This window comes from Cyprinodon tularosa, unplaced genomic scaffold, assembly GCF_016077235.1.
Source record: "Cyprinodon tularosa strain WSP-4 unplaced genomic scaffold, ASM1607723v1 ctg45, whole genome shotgun sequence".
Taxonomy (NCBI): Eukaryota; Metazoa; Chordata; class Actinopteri; order Cyprinodontiformes; family Cyprinodontidae; genus Cyprinodon; species Cyprinodon tularosa.
The window spans coordinates 3,006,812-3,029,711 of NW_024039174.1; the positions used below are offsets into that span (position 1 = coordinate 3,006,812).

Below are 22,900 nucleotides of genomic sequence, written 5' to 3' on the forward strand. Positions count from 1 at the left end.
ATGTTCGATGCGCGGAGCTTCAAAAAACAGCTTATTTTTCAGTGAACACGTCTTCTATGTTACACAAGCTGCATCTAAGTGCAAAAAGATGCAGGAGCCACTGGGAATAGAGTTATGTGGGATTGAAGAGGGCAGAGAGAGGTTGATGTGAGGAGAAGGGAGAATGTTTCAGAGCAACAAGCTTGGAGTAATGAGGGTTTGGGGTAGTTGAAAGAGAGGGAACAGGAACAGTGGCAATTAGAAACAATACATGGGGAGGGGGGGACATATTGACAGAAGTAGTGTTTTCTCAGATCAATGATTTTTACATATCATACAACTAAGGGATGCAGGTTATTGAGTACTGAATTAATCATAAATTGATTTATCTTATTGATTGACTAATTTATAAGCTGCCATTTTCCTTAAAACATGAGTTTTTTTCTTGTATCAAAAGGACCTATCATAAAAGAAATATCTTTTTAAGGTATGCTGAATTAAAAATAGTGCATTATGTAATTTGAACAGTTTATTGCACCTGAATGAATAAACAAAAACATTTTTTACACATTATTAAACCTATTTATAGAATCTCAGTAACAAACAATAACTAACAGAATGGTTTAGATCAGGCATGCTCAAAGTCTGTCCTTGAGGACCACTGTCCAGGAGGTTTTAGAGGTTTCCCTGCTCTAGCACAGCTGAATTTATTGACAACTGATTAAAAAGGCTTTTGCTGAATTGCAAACATCAGAATCAGCTGTGCTAAAGCAGGGAAACCTCTAAAACTTGCATGGCAGCGACCATTGAGGACCGACTTTGGGCATGCCTGGTTTAGATTATAGTTGTCAAACTCTAGTCTTGGAGGATCAGTATGCTGCAGTTTTTGGGGATGTGGCAACTCAAATAGACACAAATCAACTAACCAGACTACTACTTCACGGTTATGCAGCAATTTGTGTCATTCTGTGACGTGAGATATTATTGGTATGTCTCATTGATTCACAAAATGTGGTAAAAGTTCAAAGGTGATTAACACTTTCAAAAGTAATGTTTGTCAGGAATGGAAAATGAAATTTCCTGTTCTTATCTCTCTTAGCTCTGTTATTCAGGGAGTGAAGTACCAGTACAGGATCCAGGTGGAAACAGGCCATCTCCTCAGCTTCCCCTCTCCGCCTCTTGTCTACACACATGGACAGACCTACTGTGGGGACGGTGTCATACAGGGGTCTGTTCACTTACCTGAACTTTGGTTACTGGTTGAATATTTCCAAGAGAAATGGAGTTGGAAATAATGCTGCCGGTGATGTTTCTCTCCCTGCAGAACAGAAGAGTGTGACGACAGCAATCTGTTAGATGGTGATGGCTGCTCTAAGAAATGCCACAAGGAGACGGGCTTCAATTGTCATGGTGTGTACAAAAATCACTTCTCTGCAAAATAAAAGTCTGTTTGCACCGCTTCAAGCACAATACACATCCTATTGTAGTTTTTTGTAGCACTTTTTATAATGTCCCACATTGAAGAAAAAAAACAACCTCCGTCGTGCATATTAAACCTAAGCAGCATATAAACTTTCAGTGTGAAAGAGTAGTCACTAATCTGCCAAAAATCTCTCATTTGTGCACGCAGCAGCGTTTAGTAAAATCTATCCTGCCAATCAAACTACATTTACAAGACATAAAAGCTTCTGGCTTGACTGGATTCCACAAACCATTAATGCAACATCACAGCAACATAAGGGAAAACAGATGAGGCAAGGGGTAAAATAAGCAAGATTTTGGTTTCTTAACTTTTCATGGTTTTCTTTGAAAAGCATTTTGACATTAGCTTGGCTAAGATACACCAGAGGAAAAAACTCTAGTTAGCTGGAAAATGCACAGTTCTGTCTACAGTCAAATGTCATGCTGCTTTATTAATGTTGGTGTTTACCAATCTATACTGTCTTTCGTACCAATAAAAGAAATTGATCAAATATTTATGTATTTTTAATCAAAGATCAACCCATGAGTTAGATTGGATGTTTGAAAAAATCATTATGAGCAATGTTTTTTATGTTATGCCATCTCTGTAAACCAATATTAATACATTTTTACACTTAAGGCATCTCCCATTTTAGCTTTTCATCATAACTGAAATAGAACCTAAGTCTATGACTGAATTTGACTATCAGGTATGTTTTTAATAACTTTGCATGGATAGAGTGCAGGTGTTTCCCTACTGTTTGAAAAATAGCTTAAAGTCCGTCTGATAAGACGGAGTCTTTTTGTGAGCATCAGTTTTAAAGACCTGTCACAGTTGTTCCGTAAAAGTTTAAAAAACACTCCAATGGACTTGGTTTCCAAGATTGTAAGTGTCACAGTTGCTCAATGTAACTTCGATCTGGACTTTGATTGGGCCATTCCATTGAATTGAAACAAGGATGTTTAAAGTGCAGCCATTTCAATTCCTTGAAGGAATTCCTTTGTTTGACCCCAAGACTATGACTAACATTTTGTTTGAATATTGTGAGTTTAGTTTAAAAATCCCAAACTATTATTTGCATTTTCAACTTGAGATAATGTTAATTTGAAACTTTAACTAGACTATTTGGACCCATATCACAAAAACATTGAGCCACTTGGGCTATTATGTTGTAGCTCAATCTGAATGGTTTGGGTTGGTGCCGTGTTGGAAGGTAAGCCTCTGCCCCAGTCTAAGTTCTTATGTGACGCTATCACCAACTTTTATTAAAGTGTGTGCTTCCAGACTATAAGCTGCTCCTTTTTTCCCCACGCTTTGAACCTTGTGGATGATGCAAAAGTGCGGCTTTTCGGTGGATTTTTCTTCAACCGCCAGGGGGCGGAAATAAAGATTCGAAATTAAAGAAGAAAGCTGAACCAATGAAGCCCAATGTGTGTCTCCTGCAGAGCTGAAATAAAGAGCTGATGAAGCCCCATCTTTCATTAGAAGCTCTTACTGCCACAAGCCCCCAAGCTACAGGAGATAGTGCCCTACTTCCTCCCTACTCTATGGGTGATATGTAGAGCTCCCCATTCAGGTTAGGTAGGAACATTTCAGTAGATATCAAATAACTTATAGTCCAGTACGGATTATATAGGTACATTTCCAGTTTTTTTAAAAACATTGTGGTTGCTGCTTATGTTCAGGTGCGTTATAAAGTCCGGAAAATACAGTAGTTCGCTGTGCTACTTTCCTTCCCTCTATACAATTCATGCTATTAGCAAAACTTTCAATATAATTGTCCAGAACACCTTCATCTTAAAGTTTTATGGAATACTCCAAATGGGAAGTTTATTTGGTTTTAGACAGGGGGGATGTTTGGCAAGACTCTTTCACATTGAAGGTTACGGTTCTAATGCAAGAGCTTATGAAGGTATATTAAAACAGTGTTTCTGACAGATTTATTGAATTTACGGTAATTCCCTCTTTAGGTTCTGGCTGCAGGGTTTTATCACCAATCATCTATTTTGTGAAGTAAATTTTTTTACCGTAAAAAAAAACAGTCAACTGTAAAGGTTTAGGTCAATTTATAAGTAACTAGGTTTCAAAGAATATTCAATGATTAAATTTTAAACCTTTAATTTTGTTTGTATCTGATTAAACCTTACTGTCAAAGAAACATTTTTAAGGTTGTATCACATAAAGTTTGGTTCGGAGTGTTTATGTTGTTGTTATATATGCAGAATAACATTCTAATTTTAAAAGCTGTCTAAACCCCGGATCAGGTGGTTGGAAAGCTGTAAAAAGTACCCAAAGCATTCAGCAAAACAAGTCAAAAGACAAACAATTATGCCACAGAGAGTGTCCCTGTCATCTATGGATCCCACCACGAGACAAAAATGCTTTGTGTCTCCACCCTCACGCATGCAAACAGACCACAACAGAAGCCTCACGACAAAACACAACAGGGAGTTACCCGAAATGCTTTGAAACCCTAAAGCTTAAAACTTGTGTTCATTTTTGTATTATTATTTCTTCTATATTAGGTCATATAATAGATTTGTCTTCAATAATTCCCTCTGGCAGAGGAAACATTTTATTCCAGATAAGAACAGACATTAGGATGAGTGAAACAATTCATCAGCTCCTCAATTGTACCATGTTCCTTCTCAACAGATTTAAATGTATCCTCTGTATTAAGGTGTGTTTGCTCGGATGGCCTCTTTTTTTCGCCAGAAGCTCTGTCTCATAAATACTTGCAAATATTGCAGGGACTATGTGTGGGTCAGCTGAGATCAAACAGCATATTGCTTTTATTTTAAGCCATGTATTGTTTCCACTGGCAGCTGGATAGTAGTTATTCATGTATTCTGTAAAGGCTTATATTATGAGATCTTGTTACAAGGCCGAAATTTCCATCATGTAGTGAACTTATTTATCAGGGGAAAACAAGCCAAGGCAGACCTATAACCACAACCCCCCCAACAAAAAAACAAAACAAAACACCCACACACACTAACACCACAGTCTCACAATCATGCGTGACTGAAGCTATTACATCTCCTGTTATACAATAAAAGGCAGCATGACTAGGAAGGAAAACAATTTGGCAACAACAGATTTTCGCAAACTGCAACTCTTAAAAACAATTATTCCGCTTCACATCTTAGTCATAGAAAGAATATTTGTTTGGGTTTTCACTTACCATTCTCAGTTAGCAGTTTCCCTGTTTTGTTTTCTTTACTGAGTTCACCACAGTAACCACAGCACCCACTTCTGTCTATTACTGACAGACTTTTGCTTGTATCAAAGTATCTTATCCTCAATCTTACTGTTTTATCCAATATTATTTGTTGAGGAAATTAACAACCAATTATCTTGAAATTCAGAACTTTGCAAACATTTGTTTGACATTAGGCATTGTTGTCTAGATTTTAAAAGACAATGCTAAACATTTTGGCTAATTTTGTTGTCCTTTTCACTTTGTTAATAATTTGGCCATATGCTTTCTATACATAGGCTTCAAAGTCTATGCTGATGCTTGTAAATGTTTCCACATATGTACTTTTTTTTTTCTCACAGTGATATCTCTTTTGTGAAGTGCACCAGTTCCTCCTTGTGTAGTCCCTTCGCACATATCCATGTAGTCGGGATTATGCTCTGAGCCTTACAAGCTTCCCCCAATACATTCAAAATTAAACTTTAGTTGTCTCAGACTACCAACAATCTTTGTTCCTTAGTGTAATTTCAAAACTACAGTCTGGCTTTTTATTTTGAATTTAGATCATTTTTAACTGTTGATAGTGACACTCTCACCGTCATTAGCCAGTATCTTCACAAGATCTTTGTGTTTGTTCTGTGTTTTATTGAAATATTTCACAGTAAGACACTTTAATCTTCTGGAAACAAAACACTCACCTTTCTGAAAGGTATGATGGGGTGGTGATATCCATGGTGGGTTTACTTGCATATAAAAGTAAGACCAGATGATCATGGCACCTTCGGTCATCAGAAGTTGCAAAATTTTGCAAAACCAGAGGCATAGAGGCTTAGACATTGTGTGCATTCAATTTTCTTCTATTTGATCAGAGTTATTCAAATGGTAATATAAACAGAGTTAAAATAGAAAAAAGCTTGGTCTGATTTAGCATGAGAAAGTATATAAATTCACCTTTCTATAGCTATATAACTAAAAATGAAAAAAATAAATAAATAAATATAGTAGCCCAAAAAGTAGTTTTGGCTTAGAAAATTGTTGGCTGGGCTGCCCAATCCAAAAATTGCCCCTAAGGACCCCCTTCTCAGAGGCATAGCCCAGTATTACGTTTTGCAGGTTAACAAAGAAGGGGCATACTTGTTCTTCTGTTTCAATTTGCATGTTTTCTGAATATATATAAATGGGATATATACATAAATATATATAAATATATAAATGGGATATATCCCAGCCTGTGTTGCTCTTGTGATCATGATTTACTGTTTTAACAGCTTATATTGCCGTTTAGAGGATTTCTCATATACTCCAATATTTAAGACTTGCAATTAGTATTTTCTCAGAAATCAGGTAATTTTTGGTTTTAAAATACAGGGGAAACAGAGATCTTCTGGTTATTTTCTTCCGGCATTAATAACAGTTACATTTTCCCTCATGGATTCTTGAGGCACTATAAAGGCAGAGTTAATAAAAATCCCCAAAATAGGACAGGGCACAATAATAACACACTGTCTGTGTTTTCCTTTTCTACTGGACTTAGAACAAAAAGGGATGTTTGCTTTGACAGTTCTTTGTAACACATGATGTTATTGACACACAGATACTGAGAACCCACTGAGGCGCCTTTGAAATGAAAATAACAAGTTAAGTCTCTTATGAGGTTTATTAATATCACAAAGTCACGGTAATCTTTGATAAAGAACTAAAGTCAAAGTTCATGTCTTGCCATAATTTGTAGCCTGTTGACAGCAGAGGCATGGTTGAGCTGATGTGGCTAACATTGGAAGTTGCCAAAGAAAATACCAAATAGATTTACTCAGTTTTGGTTCACTGACAAACAGATTTAGATGATAGGCCGGCAGAGGGAGAGAAGCGTGCACAATGCCAGATGAAAAAAACAGGCTGTGTGTTCTTTCATAAATCTTATTCTCTTTCTTTTCCTTGTCTCCTAAGGTGAACCTAGTCAGTGTTATGTCTTTGACGGTGACGGTGTGTGTGAAGAATTTGAGCGGGGCTCAAGCGTGCAAGACTGTGGTTACTTCACACCTTTAGGCTACACAGATCAGTGGGCATCCAGTGCCTCGGCTTCCCACCAGGACCCCAACCTCTGCCCTGCTCAAGCTGCCACAGGGGAGCCATCCTTTCCAAAGGTACAAAGCAGAAGACAGAAATACTTAGAATCCAGGTTTATACAAATCCCTTTTTAGGAGAATGTCTGCTTAAATGTTAAAAAGATTATATTAGAGGAGTTTTCCTAGAAATCACCTCCTAACAGAAAATTCTTTCATGACTCAGAACAGAAGGATCCAGTTTTCAGGCAAGCAGATCAGAACAGGCAGGCTCAGAGGTCGAGGAGTCCGAAGCCAGGTCAGGCAAACAGGTCATTACAGAGATAGGTTCAGTGTTTGAGAGGCAGAACAGGTAATCAGAAACACTAAGGTAAGTTAATAAAAACACTCTCACCACAGGCTGGAGAGAAATAATCTGGCCCTGATGACTGCATGCAAGCACCTTAAATAGAGGTAGGAGCAGGTGGATCAGATGAGCAGTGATGGGAAACGGGCAGAGATAGACAGGTGAATGGAATGAGTAATTAAGCCGGTCCTCAGTGCCAAGATCACGACAAATACACTGGTAAGGGCCTACAGATTTAATCTAATTTAGGTTTGAACTTACAAAAGAACTCTTTCTGCACATGGATATGTTTTAATCAAATCCACTTCAAATTACTTTAAAGTTTTGGGTCTTTGTCCTGATTGAGGTTAAACCTCCACCCCAGTTTCTAAGTCTTTTGCTTCCAGTTTGTTCTTCAGGACCTTGTTGTATTCAAATCCTTTTCTTGTCCCACCAGCTCTGATCACTTGCCATTTACTGCAGATTTAAAACCTCCCTGCATCATAATACTGCCAGCACCGTGTTTTACCATGGGGATGTCGTGTTTATTATGCTGAACAGTGTGAATTCCCCATTAGAGGTTGACACTGGAGTGGATTTTCACTCCTGTCCCATCCCACTCGTACAGAAAAAAAATGTGTCCCGTCCCAATCCTTGGCCAGAGTAAAAATAAAGTCCTGTTCCGTGCCACTCCTGGTAAAATTACTCACATCCCGCTCCCATTCAGAATGATTCCCCTTCCTGCGGCACGCCCAATGTTGTCTTCATTAAGTCTTCATTGGCAATACATTGAACCTGAATTTCTATGAAGGGTCTATTAAGTTCCTGTTTTTAGCTATAGTAAAGGCCAGTTAAAGTAAAAGCAATAAAAAAATAATAATAATAAAGTAACAAGGAAACAGACCATGCTTATCTTATTTGAATAAATAAAATGCACAATACTGCCTTTTACAAATGTATTGTTTCCTTTGAACAATTAAGTTACTTTTAATTTTCAAATTGCTGAAACAAAAAAATAAAAATGCACCTAAAAAGAGATATATGCTTAATTAACAAAAAAGTGCATAAAGTTATTACATTACAATTTAGATAACATACATCACTGGCTCAAAAAGCTCGATATGATAAACCTCCAGACTTGCCCATTTGTAAGAAAATATCCACAAACTAATTAGGGTTTACTATCAGAACTAATATATTATTCGAACATTAAACATATTCTTGGATGAGTCCAGGAATCTTATATATATGTGTATATGTTTCTATGCAGGAACCAGAGTGCATCTATGTTCTCTGGACTGAGGTTTGAATGTCTCTCCTCAATCAGTCTTCCAGCTGCTCTGAAACTAAGCTCAGAAGGAGTACTCAATGCTGGGATTGCTAGAAGCTTCTTGGCAAGCTGGCACTAGCCCACCTGACCTCTCCTTCCAGAAGTCAAAAACAGACTGGAAGCATGTCCACTTGGAATTAGTCATATATACTCTAGGGCCAACTGGCAACCCCGTCACTCCTTAATACCACTGTCCTCCTCCCTTTCCTTTTAGCTTTTACCTCCTATTGGTTTGCTCCCGCTCCCTTTAATATGTAATCCTGTACCATCCCAATCACGTGATTTTTACCAATGCTGACTCCCATCCAGCAGGAATCCCATGAGAATCCCGGGACCCGTGGCATTGCCGGACAAATGTCAGTCTCTATTCCCCATACAGCTTTTTTAACTAGGGCATTCAAGAAAAACTTGACTCTTTGACTAGTTGTCTTGATTAGAGTCAATTTACATCTGAGCAACTTGAAAGTTCTCACTCCCCCAGCCACAAAAGAAGATAAGAATAATCACTTTAATGTAAAACTTTTCTACATTGTGTTTTGTCAAAATACTAAATCCACCACAATGCAGCCATATTTGCTCAACACTATTGCTTGCCAGTGTCCCTTACAAGCTTTCTTCCATCCATTGTTCCTCTCTTAGACCCAGTTATATCTAGTTGACTGGACAAAGCTAAAATTCCCTCTGTTTGCATAAAACGCCTTCTTCTCTTTCCAGTTGGTGATAAGTGGGACTGGGACTGTTAGATATAACTGGATTCTACATCCGCTAATTATGAATAAACAGGGGCATATGTGAACTTCTGTGAACCCAAACTAGAGTTAAATACCTGTAAAAATAAGGTGGGCATCCAATGCAGTGATGCCCTACACACAACACAAGCTGCTATGATTTTAGCATCTCACCTGTCTAGTGTTGAGCATTTTTTGGAGCCAGATGATGTCAGAGAAAAATATCTATACCGCAGAGGAACGGAAGACCCTTAAGGACAATACGAGCCATCACGGGAACCCATGCCAGCACCCATGTCTACATTAACATGCGTGCCACTCTATAATGGTAGTGATGGAACCATATTAAGCAGGCATTGGCGATGGAGCCAGATGGCTGGCTTTCTGAAGATAAAACACAATTTATTGTCAGATCTGTCACGGTTGGCCGATATGGCTTAAAAATGTAATCTCCAATTTTGTCCAACAAAAACGGATTAATCAATTGTTTTGCTTTCCACTTAAGTTTCATAATCAAAACAACAAATGACATGCATTGCATACAAGAACTTGCTTTCATTTCAATCATTCCTTCTGGGAGGGGACCTTAGTTTAAAGAGCAATAAAATGAATGAAATTCAAGCTCAACATGCCAGTAAAATAATCATGTTTCACAACAAACAATGAAAATATAACACTAAATGTTTGAAGCTAGAGGTATTATACAGTAAGCTAGTTTGTCAGTTTTGAGTACAAATTTAGGAACAGAACAGGAACTGATGTCTCTCTAAGCTATGGGAGAACAAGGAGAGCATTAGTGAAAAAAATCCAGAATTTCCCAAAAATAAAATAATCAAACAAGTTTTGATTTAATAATTTTCTTTATTAATCACCCAGACGTATGTTCAACTGAGCTGTGGCATGATGAGCAAAGCTCAGTGCCCTGGAAATTGTGACATTCTGGTGGTTTTTAATCATTTAATTTGTGTGTTTTTCAAGTTTTCATGCACTGGATGTTCAGCAAATGTGCTTTAGTAAGAGTCAAACATAGGAGTTTCTTGTTTTATTAAAGTTGTGTAAAAAAAAGTGTTGGTATCTAAAAATGATATTCAGCTCTAACAAGATATTTTAGATATATAAATAGAATTTTGCAAGTAAAAACACAAGAAATGTTCCTGTTTGTAGACGGTGCCAAAATGTGCTGAACTGTGCTTAAAGGCCAAGCATCAAAGTATGTATTTACTAAAACTTCTGTTACTGTAAGTTTACTTCAGCTGCATGAATATTTGCACAGGTAATGTCTACATGTGGATCTGGGGTTTCCAAATATTTGGAGCCTTATTCGTGATATTTCTAAAATGTTTATTTAGTATATAATTCAAGTAAATGGAGGGAAAAAATACTGTTTTTCTATGTTCCATCCATGTTGTCTCTTAAAGAATAGCAGCCGCTATAATACTTACACTACTGATTGAATCTTGGATAAAAATGTTTGGGTAAATCACCCAGCTTCAGCTTTTTTTTTTTTACACTAGGATTCATTAAGTAGTTTGTAACAGCTGACAAAATCTTGTTTTAATGCATATTATTTTGAGCACAGACCTCAAGAGAACCTCTTGGGGCTTAAGATGTTAAATAGAGGTTCTGTCAGAGTAAAACAGAACAAAAACAACCTTTAAGGTAGTTTTATTATCAAAGGATTACTGATCACGGAGTTGGCAAAAAATGGATGTTTTTGTGCTGCTGTGTCTGTAAAGGAAAGAGAAATGCAATAAAGAAAACAGATCCAAGAATCATGAATAAAGTCAGTGTGACCAAATCCTACTTTATAATAGAATGTCAAACCCTTCTGAACTCCCCTTTCTGTAATCGAGACAACTGACATGAAAACAACAGCATTATACCAACAGCTGAATATGTAATATAAACAAATGTTATATTAAGCAGATCAAATCTAGTAACATGAGCTTCACAGCTAAAAAACTGGCCAGGAATTTAGACAAACATGACCTGCAGTAATGTAGAAGTCAAAATTGGGAAGAAAGCAGGTCAATCTGTGTTCAGCAAAAATAATTGGCTTATTTGCAGAACCTTGCAAAAGTCTCTGTAAAAATCTTTTCTCATTTATTCACTTAACAACCTACAACTTCAGTGTTTTTACTGATTTTATTAGATGAAGAGGCACAAAATAGTAATTACTAGTTTCAAGAGTCACCAAATTATTAAATAGAGTTGGTCAAATCAATTCATAGTAGAAGTTAAAAGAGTAGGGTAATGAAACAATATACCATGCTTGGAATGTTTAATGGGGCTCTGTACACTTTGGAGAAAAGGTAGAGATCCACAGCTTCATAGGAAAATATTTGCTGACAGGATAACTTTACATAAGTATAGGACAGCAGATTCATAGAATAGGGTGCTCCTACAGTATCAGATGAAACTAGGACGCACCCAGAGCTACAGAAGTAGTTACATTGGCCTTGGTAAAAGTCCAGGCCTTGATTTAAGACTTGAAACCTGCACAAATGTTCTCCACGCAATCTGGCTTGGGGTGAATTATTTTGCAAAAAACAATGGGCAAAAGAAATTTACTTTCTAAATGTGCAAAGCTAATTTAGACATTCCCCAAAACATATGCTGCTGTAATCATAGCTTAAGGTGGTTTATGTTGACTCAGGGTGGCTGAATACAAATATACTCAGATTTCTATCTTTTTTAGAATCAAGGGATTTTCTTTCTATTTTCTTCTACGTCACAATCAAGAAATACTTTATGATCTATCCCTTACAACCCTTATGAAATGGATTAGATCATTTCCTGCTATTTTTCCAACATATTGGCTGAGTATAATGCTAACACAAAGCCATTGATTAATTAGTTTCCTTTCTCTTGTACCCTGTTCTCTCTTTTGTTTAAAGCTTTGTAGTTTTCAGCACCTGGAGTTGAGCGACATGCGCTCTGATGCATGGTTCCCGTGCACCGCCCAGTCTGACACAAATAATGGACTGGAACATTCTTACTGGATAAAGGTATGCGAACCTCACCTTGTGTGTTTACCCATGCGCTGAATGACTGTGGGTGGCTAATATGGTTAGATTGAGGGGATGGCTGGCTCGAACCTCTGTGCACGCACATATTTTTAACTTTCTATCAATTACATGAATCATACAATGCTTTTGTAACAATGATTACATATTTTCAAGGTCATGTAAATTGAGGGTTCTAATGATCTGTGGATAATTAAATCATGATTAACTCCCTCTTATTTTTTCCCTATAAGGTGTCCTTGTATTTTTTTACCCAGTGGGCATTAATCATCTAAACCTTCTAGTAGCAATCACTGCCGTTGTATTAATAGAAAAACACCAAGTGTTGCATAATTAACTCATTCTTCTTAATTAGAGAACAAAAAAGTTTCCTCTGTTGTTAAAATACTGGCAGATGAAGGGGTAATTGTTACAAAAATGATCATTAATAGGCCTTTTTATCATAATTGGTTCATTTGTTAGATTATGGATTTAACAAATGGTGTAGAATAATAAATCATTTACCAGTGAATACGACTACTTAGAATGATACATATTCATTTTACTCTGTCATTAAAATTGCATTATAGAAAAGCATGAAAAAAGAGGGACTTGTTATTTGGACGGGAAGGTTTTAATAGGATGCTCAGTCAGCGTTCTTATCCTGGTTCACGTAAAGGTATTCATACTGTTTCATCTTTTTAATATGAGTCACATTGTAACCACAAATTCCTTTTATTTTCCTGGGATTTAAGGTGAAAAAAAAATAATGCTACTTTTCAATTCAAACAGAACTAGTTTATTTACAGAACAATACACTCAAGTTGGGCCAGTTCTGCAGGCTCATTGGGGTTTAGTCAGGGACGGAGTGGAGCTATTGATTACTTTTGCAATGAACAATCTGTTGATTATCTGTTGAATCGTTTATTTAATAATACATACTTTTAGTGAGTTAAACTTGAATTAAAATCAAATGTTTTTAATTTTAAAATTCCAGATTCTACACACACCAAGACACATACATGCCTGGTTCTCAATCCTTGGGGGACTTTCAATGAACTTCCATTCATTTCTAACCTATTTCCACAGCCTAAATGTGACCCTTACCCCAACCCTAACCATTATGGGTTCAAACCTAATCCTAATCCTAACCTAAACGCAATTCAGACCTTAGTCTTAAACCTAACACCTAAGCCTAAAAAAGCATTTGTACCCATCGGGACATTGGTCACCACTAGAGCACACGGTCCTCACAATGTGCTTAGATTTATGAAAGATGGTCCACACTATGTAATAAATACACTCCCACACGTACACACACACACACACACACACACACACACACACACACACACACACACACACACACATATTTGTTCTGTTATGTGTAGTGATGACCATGTGTTGACTCCCATTGACCTCCATGGACTTTCAGTCATTCTCAACCCTTTTTACTCCCTTACCCTAAAACTAACCCTAAACCTAAAAAATACCAATGCATAACTAACCCTAACACAACTGACAGATTAGCCCTAGACCTTGTGAGGACCAGCAACATGTCCTCACTTTACAACGACTGGTCCTCATTGTGACATTGAAATTGTAAAAATGATCCTCACTCTGGTTTCTATACAAGTGCAAACCGTTCAATCGGTGTGAATACTTTTCCAAAGTATTGCACTTGCTTAGCTATTTATTCAATATATCTCAAGCATTCAGGATTGCATTTTGCTTTACATTGATTCTGACTTGGCTCCTTGTTTCAGACTTAATGTCTCGATATATACATAATATATGTATATTTTTCTCCAATGTTTTCATGGTTCAAGCCCCACATTTACATCAATCAACTATATGGTGCCAGATTTAGTGCAGACCAGCTGCTGATTTCATTGAAATCTCTCACAGCCTTGTCTTTTGTTCTCCGGACTGCAGGATCCCCTATAATTTTGGTTCTTTTCTTATTTGCAGATACTCAATCATGTTTATCTTTTGTTTAATGCTTTCCACTACTTTGTTGAATGGCTCATCTTTTCATCATCTGCTTTCTTTTTCGGAGGCCCTCTTTATCAAACCCGTCTCTGGAACCTCCATGCTAGGCTGTCTTGAAAACCCTTCATTATGGCACGTGTGTCTGCCAGCTCTGCATGAACCATCTCCTTTTCCTTTAGGTTCCTTCTGTCTCAAGAAGCTCCCTCGTCTAAAATTTCGAGTCTGGCTGTCTGAAAAGCATCCCTCAGCCTTCTACTCTCATCTTTCTCTGCCAGCTCTATAAAAAGCAGCCGTCTCAATTAGCCGTATTTTGTTTGGAAGAACTTTTGCTTTTCTACAAGGCTCTTAACGTTTCCTGGAAGTAATACTCTTAACTGATTTCTTTTGAGGATGACATACAGTCTGCTTACTTCAGAAAGGGAGAAAACTTTGTGGTGTCATCAGAGAGGGGGATTAAAGTTAGTCTAATTTTATTTCTGCATATTGTCATGAATTTCAAAACAAAGTAATCTACGTAGTGTTAGCCAACTCTGAGATATTTTATAGCCCCCAAATATTTACTGACAAGGTCATTGCATAGAGTACAATAACTTCTTTTGTAACCTCTTTTTGCCAAAAGGATGTTACTCATTCTTTAACATTTTACATGATTTGCACAGAGACTGGAATCTATAACCTTTTTCATAATCTCTCCAGATTACCCAGATTCCTGAGTCCTCCTTTATGCCCCCTTCTCTTCTGTACACTCTACAGTTTGGTCTGGTCTGACAATGAAGTTGGAAATGAGCTATATTAGATTTTGTATGTTGGAAAACCATGCTGTGTTCAGTGATCTTTATTCTAAGGCCTCTTTACTCTCTGTCCTGTGTCCATACCTGCCTGATCAATGAACACTAAATGCTTGAACATATTTCACCCAAACAATTAGTAAAATCGGTTTGACTTTATTGGTAGGGGCTAAGCTGACGCTTAAAGCCACTGGAGTGTTTTTAAACTGGAATCTTATGGTTTGGCTAGGAAACGCTGTCAACTCACAGCTGACTGTTGTATAATTCTTTTGTTTTGTAAGCAGCAAGAGTGGGAATAAATCAGCCTTTAAACAGCAAAACAGCATCTGGACATTTCCTGTTCACCATCTCACCCTAGCAAAGCACGTCAACCATAAGATTCCGGTTTAAAAACAGCGTCGGCTTAGCCCCTACACTTATATTCACACGGGTTTACTCATCCTGTCTTTCCTCTACCTTGGATCAGTTGGGCTTCCTCCATCCTGGCGTGGCAGCTACTGTGATGGTTTACTTGGCCTCAGATGGTTCATGGTCTGGGGAGCCATGGAGGAGAACAGTCACCATCCTCCTGTCTGACACCACTGGCAAGAATCACTCACTAGGTAATTACATTAGTTTAGCTTCTTTTACATGCTTTCTGTTCAGAAATTAGATGCTGCGTAAATCTCCAATAGTTAAACTTGTTAGAGACGTATGATGTATGCTGTTGTTTCTGTGACTAAAATCAAACCAAACCAAATAAACAGACACATTTATTCTATCCTGAAATCTATCTTTCTATCTATCCAGGGACACATGTCCTCTCATGCTATAGGAACCCGCTGGTGGTGAATGTGACCCACGATCTCTCCCAGCCCTTCTTTCCTACATCAGCTGTTATCCTCCTCTTCTCGTCCCCCTATGTGGCAGTGAGAGCAGTGGCCCTGAGGACTTCCTGCCACTTCAGCACCTTCGCCCTCACCGGGTGCGCATCAGAGGGTGGGCTCTCCCACAACTTCCTACTTCTCATACAAACACACACAAAGTCATTAAAGCTAGTTGAAATATAGTAGTTCCTATTTAAGTGTAAGAAACTAAGAGTCAGGCACCAGAATGGAAACACATCACAAAAAATATTAACGTAACCTGTGACTCCCTGTCCTCTCCGGACTTTTGTTTTCTGAAACCGAGGAGTGTTGCTCTGATCTGATTTCAGCAGAACGAAGCAGGACTTGACATTTCTTGTGTTTATCTTCTTCTCATTTCTCTGCTTCTCTCTCTTTTTCCTTCCCTCACTTTTGCAACAGTTGTCTGCAGCAGCCTTGCCAGATTGACAGCTGCAGTCCTCCACAGATAAAGCACGCTTCCATCAGGTAGGCCTTTTAGCATGAAAGACTGAGATTTCAGAATCAACATACAAAGGGCCATCAATACACCCTGTATGTGTCTCTTTAGATGTACTGGAGGAGGGGAAGCCTCCCGTTGCTCTGTGAAGTGTCACCGTGGTTACAGTATCACTGTTCTCAGTGGCAGGGGGACTCATCCATATCAGGTAAAGCCCACTAAATGTCCTAAGACTTCCATTGTAAGGATTTATTTGTCCCATTTGTTAGCAATGAATATTTGATAGACATTGGGTTGACTTTTTAATGCATTTAAACTGTCAAGTCTGATGAAAATTAATAATTTCTTTTCAAAATATTTGGAATAAGTTTGGGTGATTGGATGGACCTATCGACCAATAATGATAGAGTCAGCCCTTCAACAATAGTTTTTTTAATTGCGATTTCTATATTGTTGACACTGCCCATGACAAAAAAAACACCAAAATGCTGTTTTTAAGGGTACACACAAACTCCTTCCAGCTGCAGATTTTTCCCCTGGTACCAGCGTGCAGCATTGATTTATCTACTTAAATTTAAGACAGAAAGAAAGAACTAAACCAAATCACAGATTAGTTGTTTATTTGTTTGTTTTTGTTTTTAACAGCAGGGTTCAGTTATTCAGATAAATCAATAATTATCACAAAACTAAAATGTCTCATAACATGGTCAGAAGAACTGGAAGAAAAAAAAAAGTATTTCCACTGGACAAAATTTTTGACAAGAAAACAAGCATGTTTACCCTATTGGGTATTAGCAGTTGGCACACACTGCACAATATTACCAGCGTTGCAGAAGACGCGCTCTGAGGGTTTGCTTGTCTTTGCACACAAAACGAATATATCGTCCATCGACATTTGTTGGACGGATGAATATTGGTTGAAAAATGTTTACATATCGACCAACCTTAATTTGGAATATTTAATTCTGAGCAATAGATGAATTCAGTCACCAAAAGTATGTCAATTAAAATATATTAATTCACTTGCACTCAGTTTTTTCTTTATTTTGGCCTATACTCTTTTTGTTCCTTGTCTTACACCCAATACTTGAAATCCAGGCTTGGATGAGGAACACATCCATCTTCTATTTCTTATGAGAGTGGTGAATATTTTGATCTCTTCAAAAGGTTGAACAACATCTTGTCTAAGCCTGGAAATGTAATCGTCTAATTTACCTTATTCTTCTTTTTTAGAATTCACTAATACGATTTGTTATATAATTACTCCAACCTTGAATATGAAAATGTATCTTATAAAGCCCCAAATTAAAAGTCAAAGTTCTGATAAGCACTGTGTTCCTTTTTCTGACTACAGAGAACGATCGAGCTGGATTGTTTACATGGTTCTTGGGATCGTGTCGTCAGTTGTGAGCCTCTGGACTGTGGATTCCCTGATCAGTCTCATGTGTACCATGCCATTTTTAGCTGCCCTTGGGGAACCACTTTTGCCAAACAGTGTTCCTTTACCTGTGGCTCCCCGGCCATATTACAAGGTGACTCTGAACTTTATCGCATTCATTCCTATTTCTAACTTTATGCAAGCTAAAGTGGATCTGATATTGTTAGTCTTTAGGTCATCATCAACTATCTATTGTCACAAATGGCATTTAATATCTCAATAAATGAATACTCGACAGTTTTATGTCTGATTAACCATGCCTACTGTTTGATCATCTCTTTTATACTAGGGCTTCACAATAACAGTGGTGAGTCTAGATATGCACAGCTGACCATGTCTGCTGAGGTAAAATAGGTGTCTTTTTTACAGACTTTTAATTCATGGATGGAAAATTCACTGTAAGAATGTTGCTTCTAACATGAGCTTTTTCTTACGTCTACAAAAGCACTATATTGTGGTCTGTAAGTATGCAGGCATAGTTAAAATGTTGGCTTTTGATTCACGTAAACACATTTAAAGGTCATCATGCATCACAGAGCAGGAAAAGCACAAAAATGTGCTCAATCTTTTCCAGATTAGCTTCTTATCAACAGAACTACAGTACGGCTCCTAGGTAGTAGAATGTGAATGATGTAATAAGACCCGTAAGGCGTTTTTTAAGGCTAACGGTGTTATTACACTCATAATTACAATTTTTATTCAAGCCAAAAATTAACACTTGATTTTCCTTTTATGGTTCAATCCAAACACATATGGGTGAAAGGTCACCAACATTTATTTTCTTTCTTAATTTTATTGTGTTGTTGATGTGTAGCTTGGGGCATTTATAAGGGTTAGCTTGCAATACAGTTCTAATATTTTCAGCACACCTTAGATGGTTATGATGGGGGTATTTTTAAACAAAAAGTTATTTTCCTTTGTCTGCACATTGTTTTTATTTTGTTCAGATATGTCAATGAAGATATTTCTTTAATAGTAGTTGGTGTGGCTTTTATGATGGTTTGAAAAACTTGGTTAGTTTAAATAAAGCATATAAATATAGGCTAAAAAAGATTTGCCTTTTGCCTGTAATTACATTTGACTATCCTTCTCTTCAATTCTGTCCAATATCCTACATATCTGTGTTTCTCTACCTCTCAGGTGACAGTGATAGGCTAACGTGTTTGGAAGATGGTCTGTGGTCTTTCCCAGAGGCCTACTGCAAGATCGAGTGCCCTGAAGCTCCAAACATTCCCAGTTCCAGACTGCTCACAGCAGACTGTCTGGCTTCAGGACACGATGTCGGGTCCTTCTGTCGCTACAGATGCAGCACAGGCTTCTACGTGCGGGGGAGTCTTAAAAAGAAGAAGCCAAGGTAGGCAGCTTAGTATGCATTAGGTAGAAGGTTTCTACTCATACCCTAGAGAAAACTGGATTCCTTTTCTATATACACTGCTTTGATAGTGTGGTATATATTTATTCATTTTAAAAACTGACTTTTCTCTTTATGCACAAAGAATAAGGTAAACTCTGTGCTTGATCTAATTTGATGACAAACTGCGCATTACAGTTTGCTTTAATCAATTTAGGTACTTAAAGCAACAATTAATAGCCAAACCTGAAATTAATATAACTGGGATACATAAGAACGCCTTAGGATTGCACCTGTGTTATTCGCAGATTATGTGGTTCTATGGGCTTCATCAGGGCGAGGGATGAGGATTAGTGCCTCCAAATCAGAGGCTATGCTCTTGAGCTGGAAAAGGGTAGAGTGCCTTCTCCGGGTTGGGGAGGATGTACTGCCCCTAGTGGAGTAGTTTAAGTATCTTGGGGTCTTGTTCTTAAATGAGGGGAAGATCGATAGGTGGACTGGTGCGGCGTTTGCTGTGAAGCGTGCACTGTACCGGTCTGTTGTGGTGAAGAGAGAGCTGAGCCAAAACGCAAAGCTTTCGATTTACCGGTCGATCTACGTTCCTACTCTCATCCATGGTCATGAGCTCCGGGTCATGACCGAAAGAACGAGATCCCGAATACAAGCAGCTGAAATTAGTTTTCTCCGTAGTGTGTCTGCGCTCTCCCTTAGAGATAGGATGAGGAGCTCTGTCATCCAGGGAGGACTCAGAGTAGAGCCGCTGCTCCTCCACATCAAAAGAAGCCTGTTGAGGTGGCTCGGGTATCTGATTAGGATGCCTCCTGGACGTCTCCCTGGTGAGGTGTTCCAGGCATGTCCCACCGGGAGGAGATCAGGACACACTGGAGGGACTATGTTTCTCAACTGGCCTGGGAGCGCCTTGGGAATCCTCCCGAGGAGCTGGCCCAATTGGCTGGGGTGAGGGACGTGTGGTCCTCCCTACTAAAGTGGAAGAAGATGGGTGGAAGGGATACATAAAATAGTACCGCACCTTGCATAGCCTCTTCACCATTTCAGCAACTGATTGTAATGATAATGACTAGGTACTCATTACTGAAAAAGATGTTTGTAAGAAGCTGTGTTTAAAAAAAAAAGAGACAAAGCCTCTCGCATTGTGTTGTAACCCACATGGTATAAACCCAATATTATGATTAAGCAGCGAAATTTGAGGGTTTGTTTTTAAGAAGCTGGTCAGAACTGATGAATAGATTAATAGAGCTACAAGCAAGGCAAGGCCAGACAATCTGCTAGTCTGTAAAAGACTGGACTGCTATCCTCATCCAGCTACAGCTCCATTGTTAGCGTTTACACGGTCAAATCCAAACCCCATGCAAAGATGTAAAGGACTTGGTAGACATTCAGAAAAGATTTGTAGTGTAAAACATTAATGAAAAATATGGTTTTTAGATTTTTATATTAAAAAATTTAAAACCTCCATTAACTTATATTTAACAACTGTGTTGATATTTTTTAACATAAAAATCCCAGTGAAATACACTGAAGCTGGTGAGACTAAAAGAGAAGCAGTTCCAGGGGTGTGAATACTTTTTGAATGCACCGTTCAATGTTGTGATCTATAGTTGCCTCATAACAAACGTCAACCTATATGTGCTTGCATGAAAAGGCTATAAAACTATACAGTTTATAGGTTTATTTTCTATCACAGTTCCATTTAACAAGGTTAAGAACAATTTATTTTAGTAGTAGTTTGTAGGGGGGTGGCTTTATGAGTTACACCTTGTCAAACATACGTGTAAACTATTTAATAACCCATGATGCTTGATTAGTCCAGCATGTGAAAGTGAACATGAGCGATCATTAAACAGCCTTAAATGGCATTTTCCTCTTGACTTTAGAACGTAGACCCTTATTAACAGATATAACATATTTTTGCTTTGACATGCTGTTGGGGCCAGAGAGGGGATCTATTTTGCTCCTAATTGGAAACAGTCATATTTTTGCTATTAAATCATAAATATTTTAAATCCACAGTCTTGACTTTCTTGCGATAAACCTCTGGGAATCTCATGCTGTATCTCAGCATGCTGGGTTTACTGCACTTAATTATGCTTTTTTGTATTCTTTGTAGAACATGCAATGCGCCACATGTTTAATAGGATTTTTTGCACGTATGTGTGATAGACCATAGAGGGGTTTGATTTTAAATACTGCAATTAGGTTACATGCAAGTGGATCCTGTTACAGCCTGCATGGAGGTGAGGTTGGTGGAACTGTTGTCTTAAAAGCCTAAGTTTCACAACTGACCTGGGGTATTTCTCTCTGTGCAAGTGTGGGTTATCTCTGTGTACTCCAGCTTCCTCCCAGAGTCCAAAAACATGACTCTGATTTCTTGGTTACTTATTCTCTCTAAATTAGCCTTGAGCAAGGCAGCATGTAGGCATGATTTAGTTTGACCAGTTTTGTTACGCAAAATTAGCCAGAGAGCACTCAGAATATTTGGCCAAGAAGATAAAGAAATATACGTAAACTTCTGAATTTTGAAAAACAAAATAAAGAATACAATTTTTTTTAAAGGATTTTCTGTCATTTAGCAACTTAAATATTTTTTGTCATCCTAGCTGACTGAAAGAACAAAGATTTGAGTCTGATTTCACGTCAGAGACTGTAAAAATGGATGTGTAACATGAATTGTATTTAAATATTTGATTTTCTGTAGGAAATACTTTAAATTAGAGTGCCTGGAGGATGGTCAGTGGGAGGAAAATGGCTGTGAGCCAATATCCTGCCCAGCCCTGCCAGATGTGTTCCAGGGCATGTACACCTGCACTAACGGCCTTCACTACAACAGCCGCTGCACCCTGCAGTGCCCCGAAGCCACCGAAAATGTAACGTTTCCAGAATTTTTTCTCTGTCTATTTCCATGAACAGTAAGTTTTGCTTTACTAATCAAGGCTCTATCTGGAGCATTAATTGTATATTTTGCTTTTTCTACTTTTTAGAGGGAAATTCGCTGCAATAAGGATGGTAAATGGACAGCAGAGTTCACCATGTGCTCCAAGCTCCAGGGTTCATGCTCTGCTCCCTCCAATCTTAACTATGTTGAATACAGCTGTGACCAGGACATGAATATTGGTGAGCCAAACCCAATTTAGGTTGATTATTTTTTTGTTGCAAGTTAATTACCAAATAACTGTTCCTAAACAGATTTTTCATTCCTTTTTTAATAATAGCTGTTTTATAATCGCGTTCATGAGTGCTCTGAAAGCATTATGTTGGTGTTGCAGCATCATTTTGTCAACATTAAAGTCTTTACTTTTGTTCTGACGCTAAAAGCACTTCCAGTTTTCTTTTAGCATTCCTTGATTTCCTTCAATTTTAAGTAATTTTTGAGCTCATGCTGTAAAAACATGGCACAGACGCCATTAGGAATATCAGGAAAAAAATAAAAAATAAACATCTGGAAAGATGACTCTTTTGATCAACTGGGAGACAAGAAATTCTGAACCTGATTATAAAACCAGAGCTGACAAAATCAGATATTAAAAATCATATATGGATTCAGAGTCTTGTGGGAATCAAACAGGCTCTCCTCTCTGAGAGCCAACAATAATAGTTACCAGTTTATGTTTGCTTTTTCAAAAAACAGAGTCAAACAAATTAGGGGCTGCAGACAACTTGCCTGCTGCCTTTTGAGTTAATTTAAACCCCAACTTGGCTTCCTGTTAAGCACAATTTGTTAGTTCCTTAAAAGTTGTATTTTTGGTTATTTTTTTCATCACCCTTTTCTTTTCAGGTGATGTGTGCTACCCATCATGTGTTGTGGCCCTAAACATGGATCTGCATGACCCAGTGGTTCTATCCAATGGAACTACACCTGGAACTCTGAAGCACTGGATGCTGCCCACCACAGTACAGGT

General features: G+C 37.9%; 1 protein-coding gene across 1 annotated transcript in view; it reads left to right on the forward strand.

The window, feature by feature from the left end:
• The window catches only part of pappa2 (pappalysin 2), a 90,371-nt gene that overhangs the window by 34,514 nt on the left and 32,957 nt on the right, over positions 1–22,900 (forward strand). Inside the window, exons 12-24 of the mRNA XM_038300496.1 lie at positions 1,079–1,207; positions 1,304–1,389; positions 6,588–6,784; positions 11,984–12,094; positions 15,338–15,473; positions 15,661–15,835; positions 16,158–16,223; positions 16,306–16,402; positions 17,549–17,726; positions 18,773–18,986; positions 21,700–21,868; positions 21,983–22,115; positions 22,777–22,898. Of these exons, the coding sequence (XP_038156424.1) occupies positions 1,079–1,207; positions 1,304–1,389; positions 6,588–6,784; positions 11,984–12,094; positions 15,338–15,473; positions 15,661–15,835; positions 16,158–16,223; positions 16,306–16,402; positions 17,549–17,726; positions 18,773–18,986; positions 21,700–21,868; positions 21,983–22,115; positions 22,777–22,898 (1,813 nt within the window). The remainder of the gene's footprint in view (positions 1–1,078; positions 1,208–1,303; positions 1,390–6,587; positions 6,785–11,983; positions 12,095–15,337; positions 15,474–15,660; positions 15,836–16,157; positions 16,224–16,305; positions 16,403–17,548; positions 17,727–18,772; positions 18,987–21,699; positions 21,869–21,982; positions 22,116–22,776; positions 22,899–22,900) is intronic.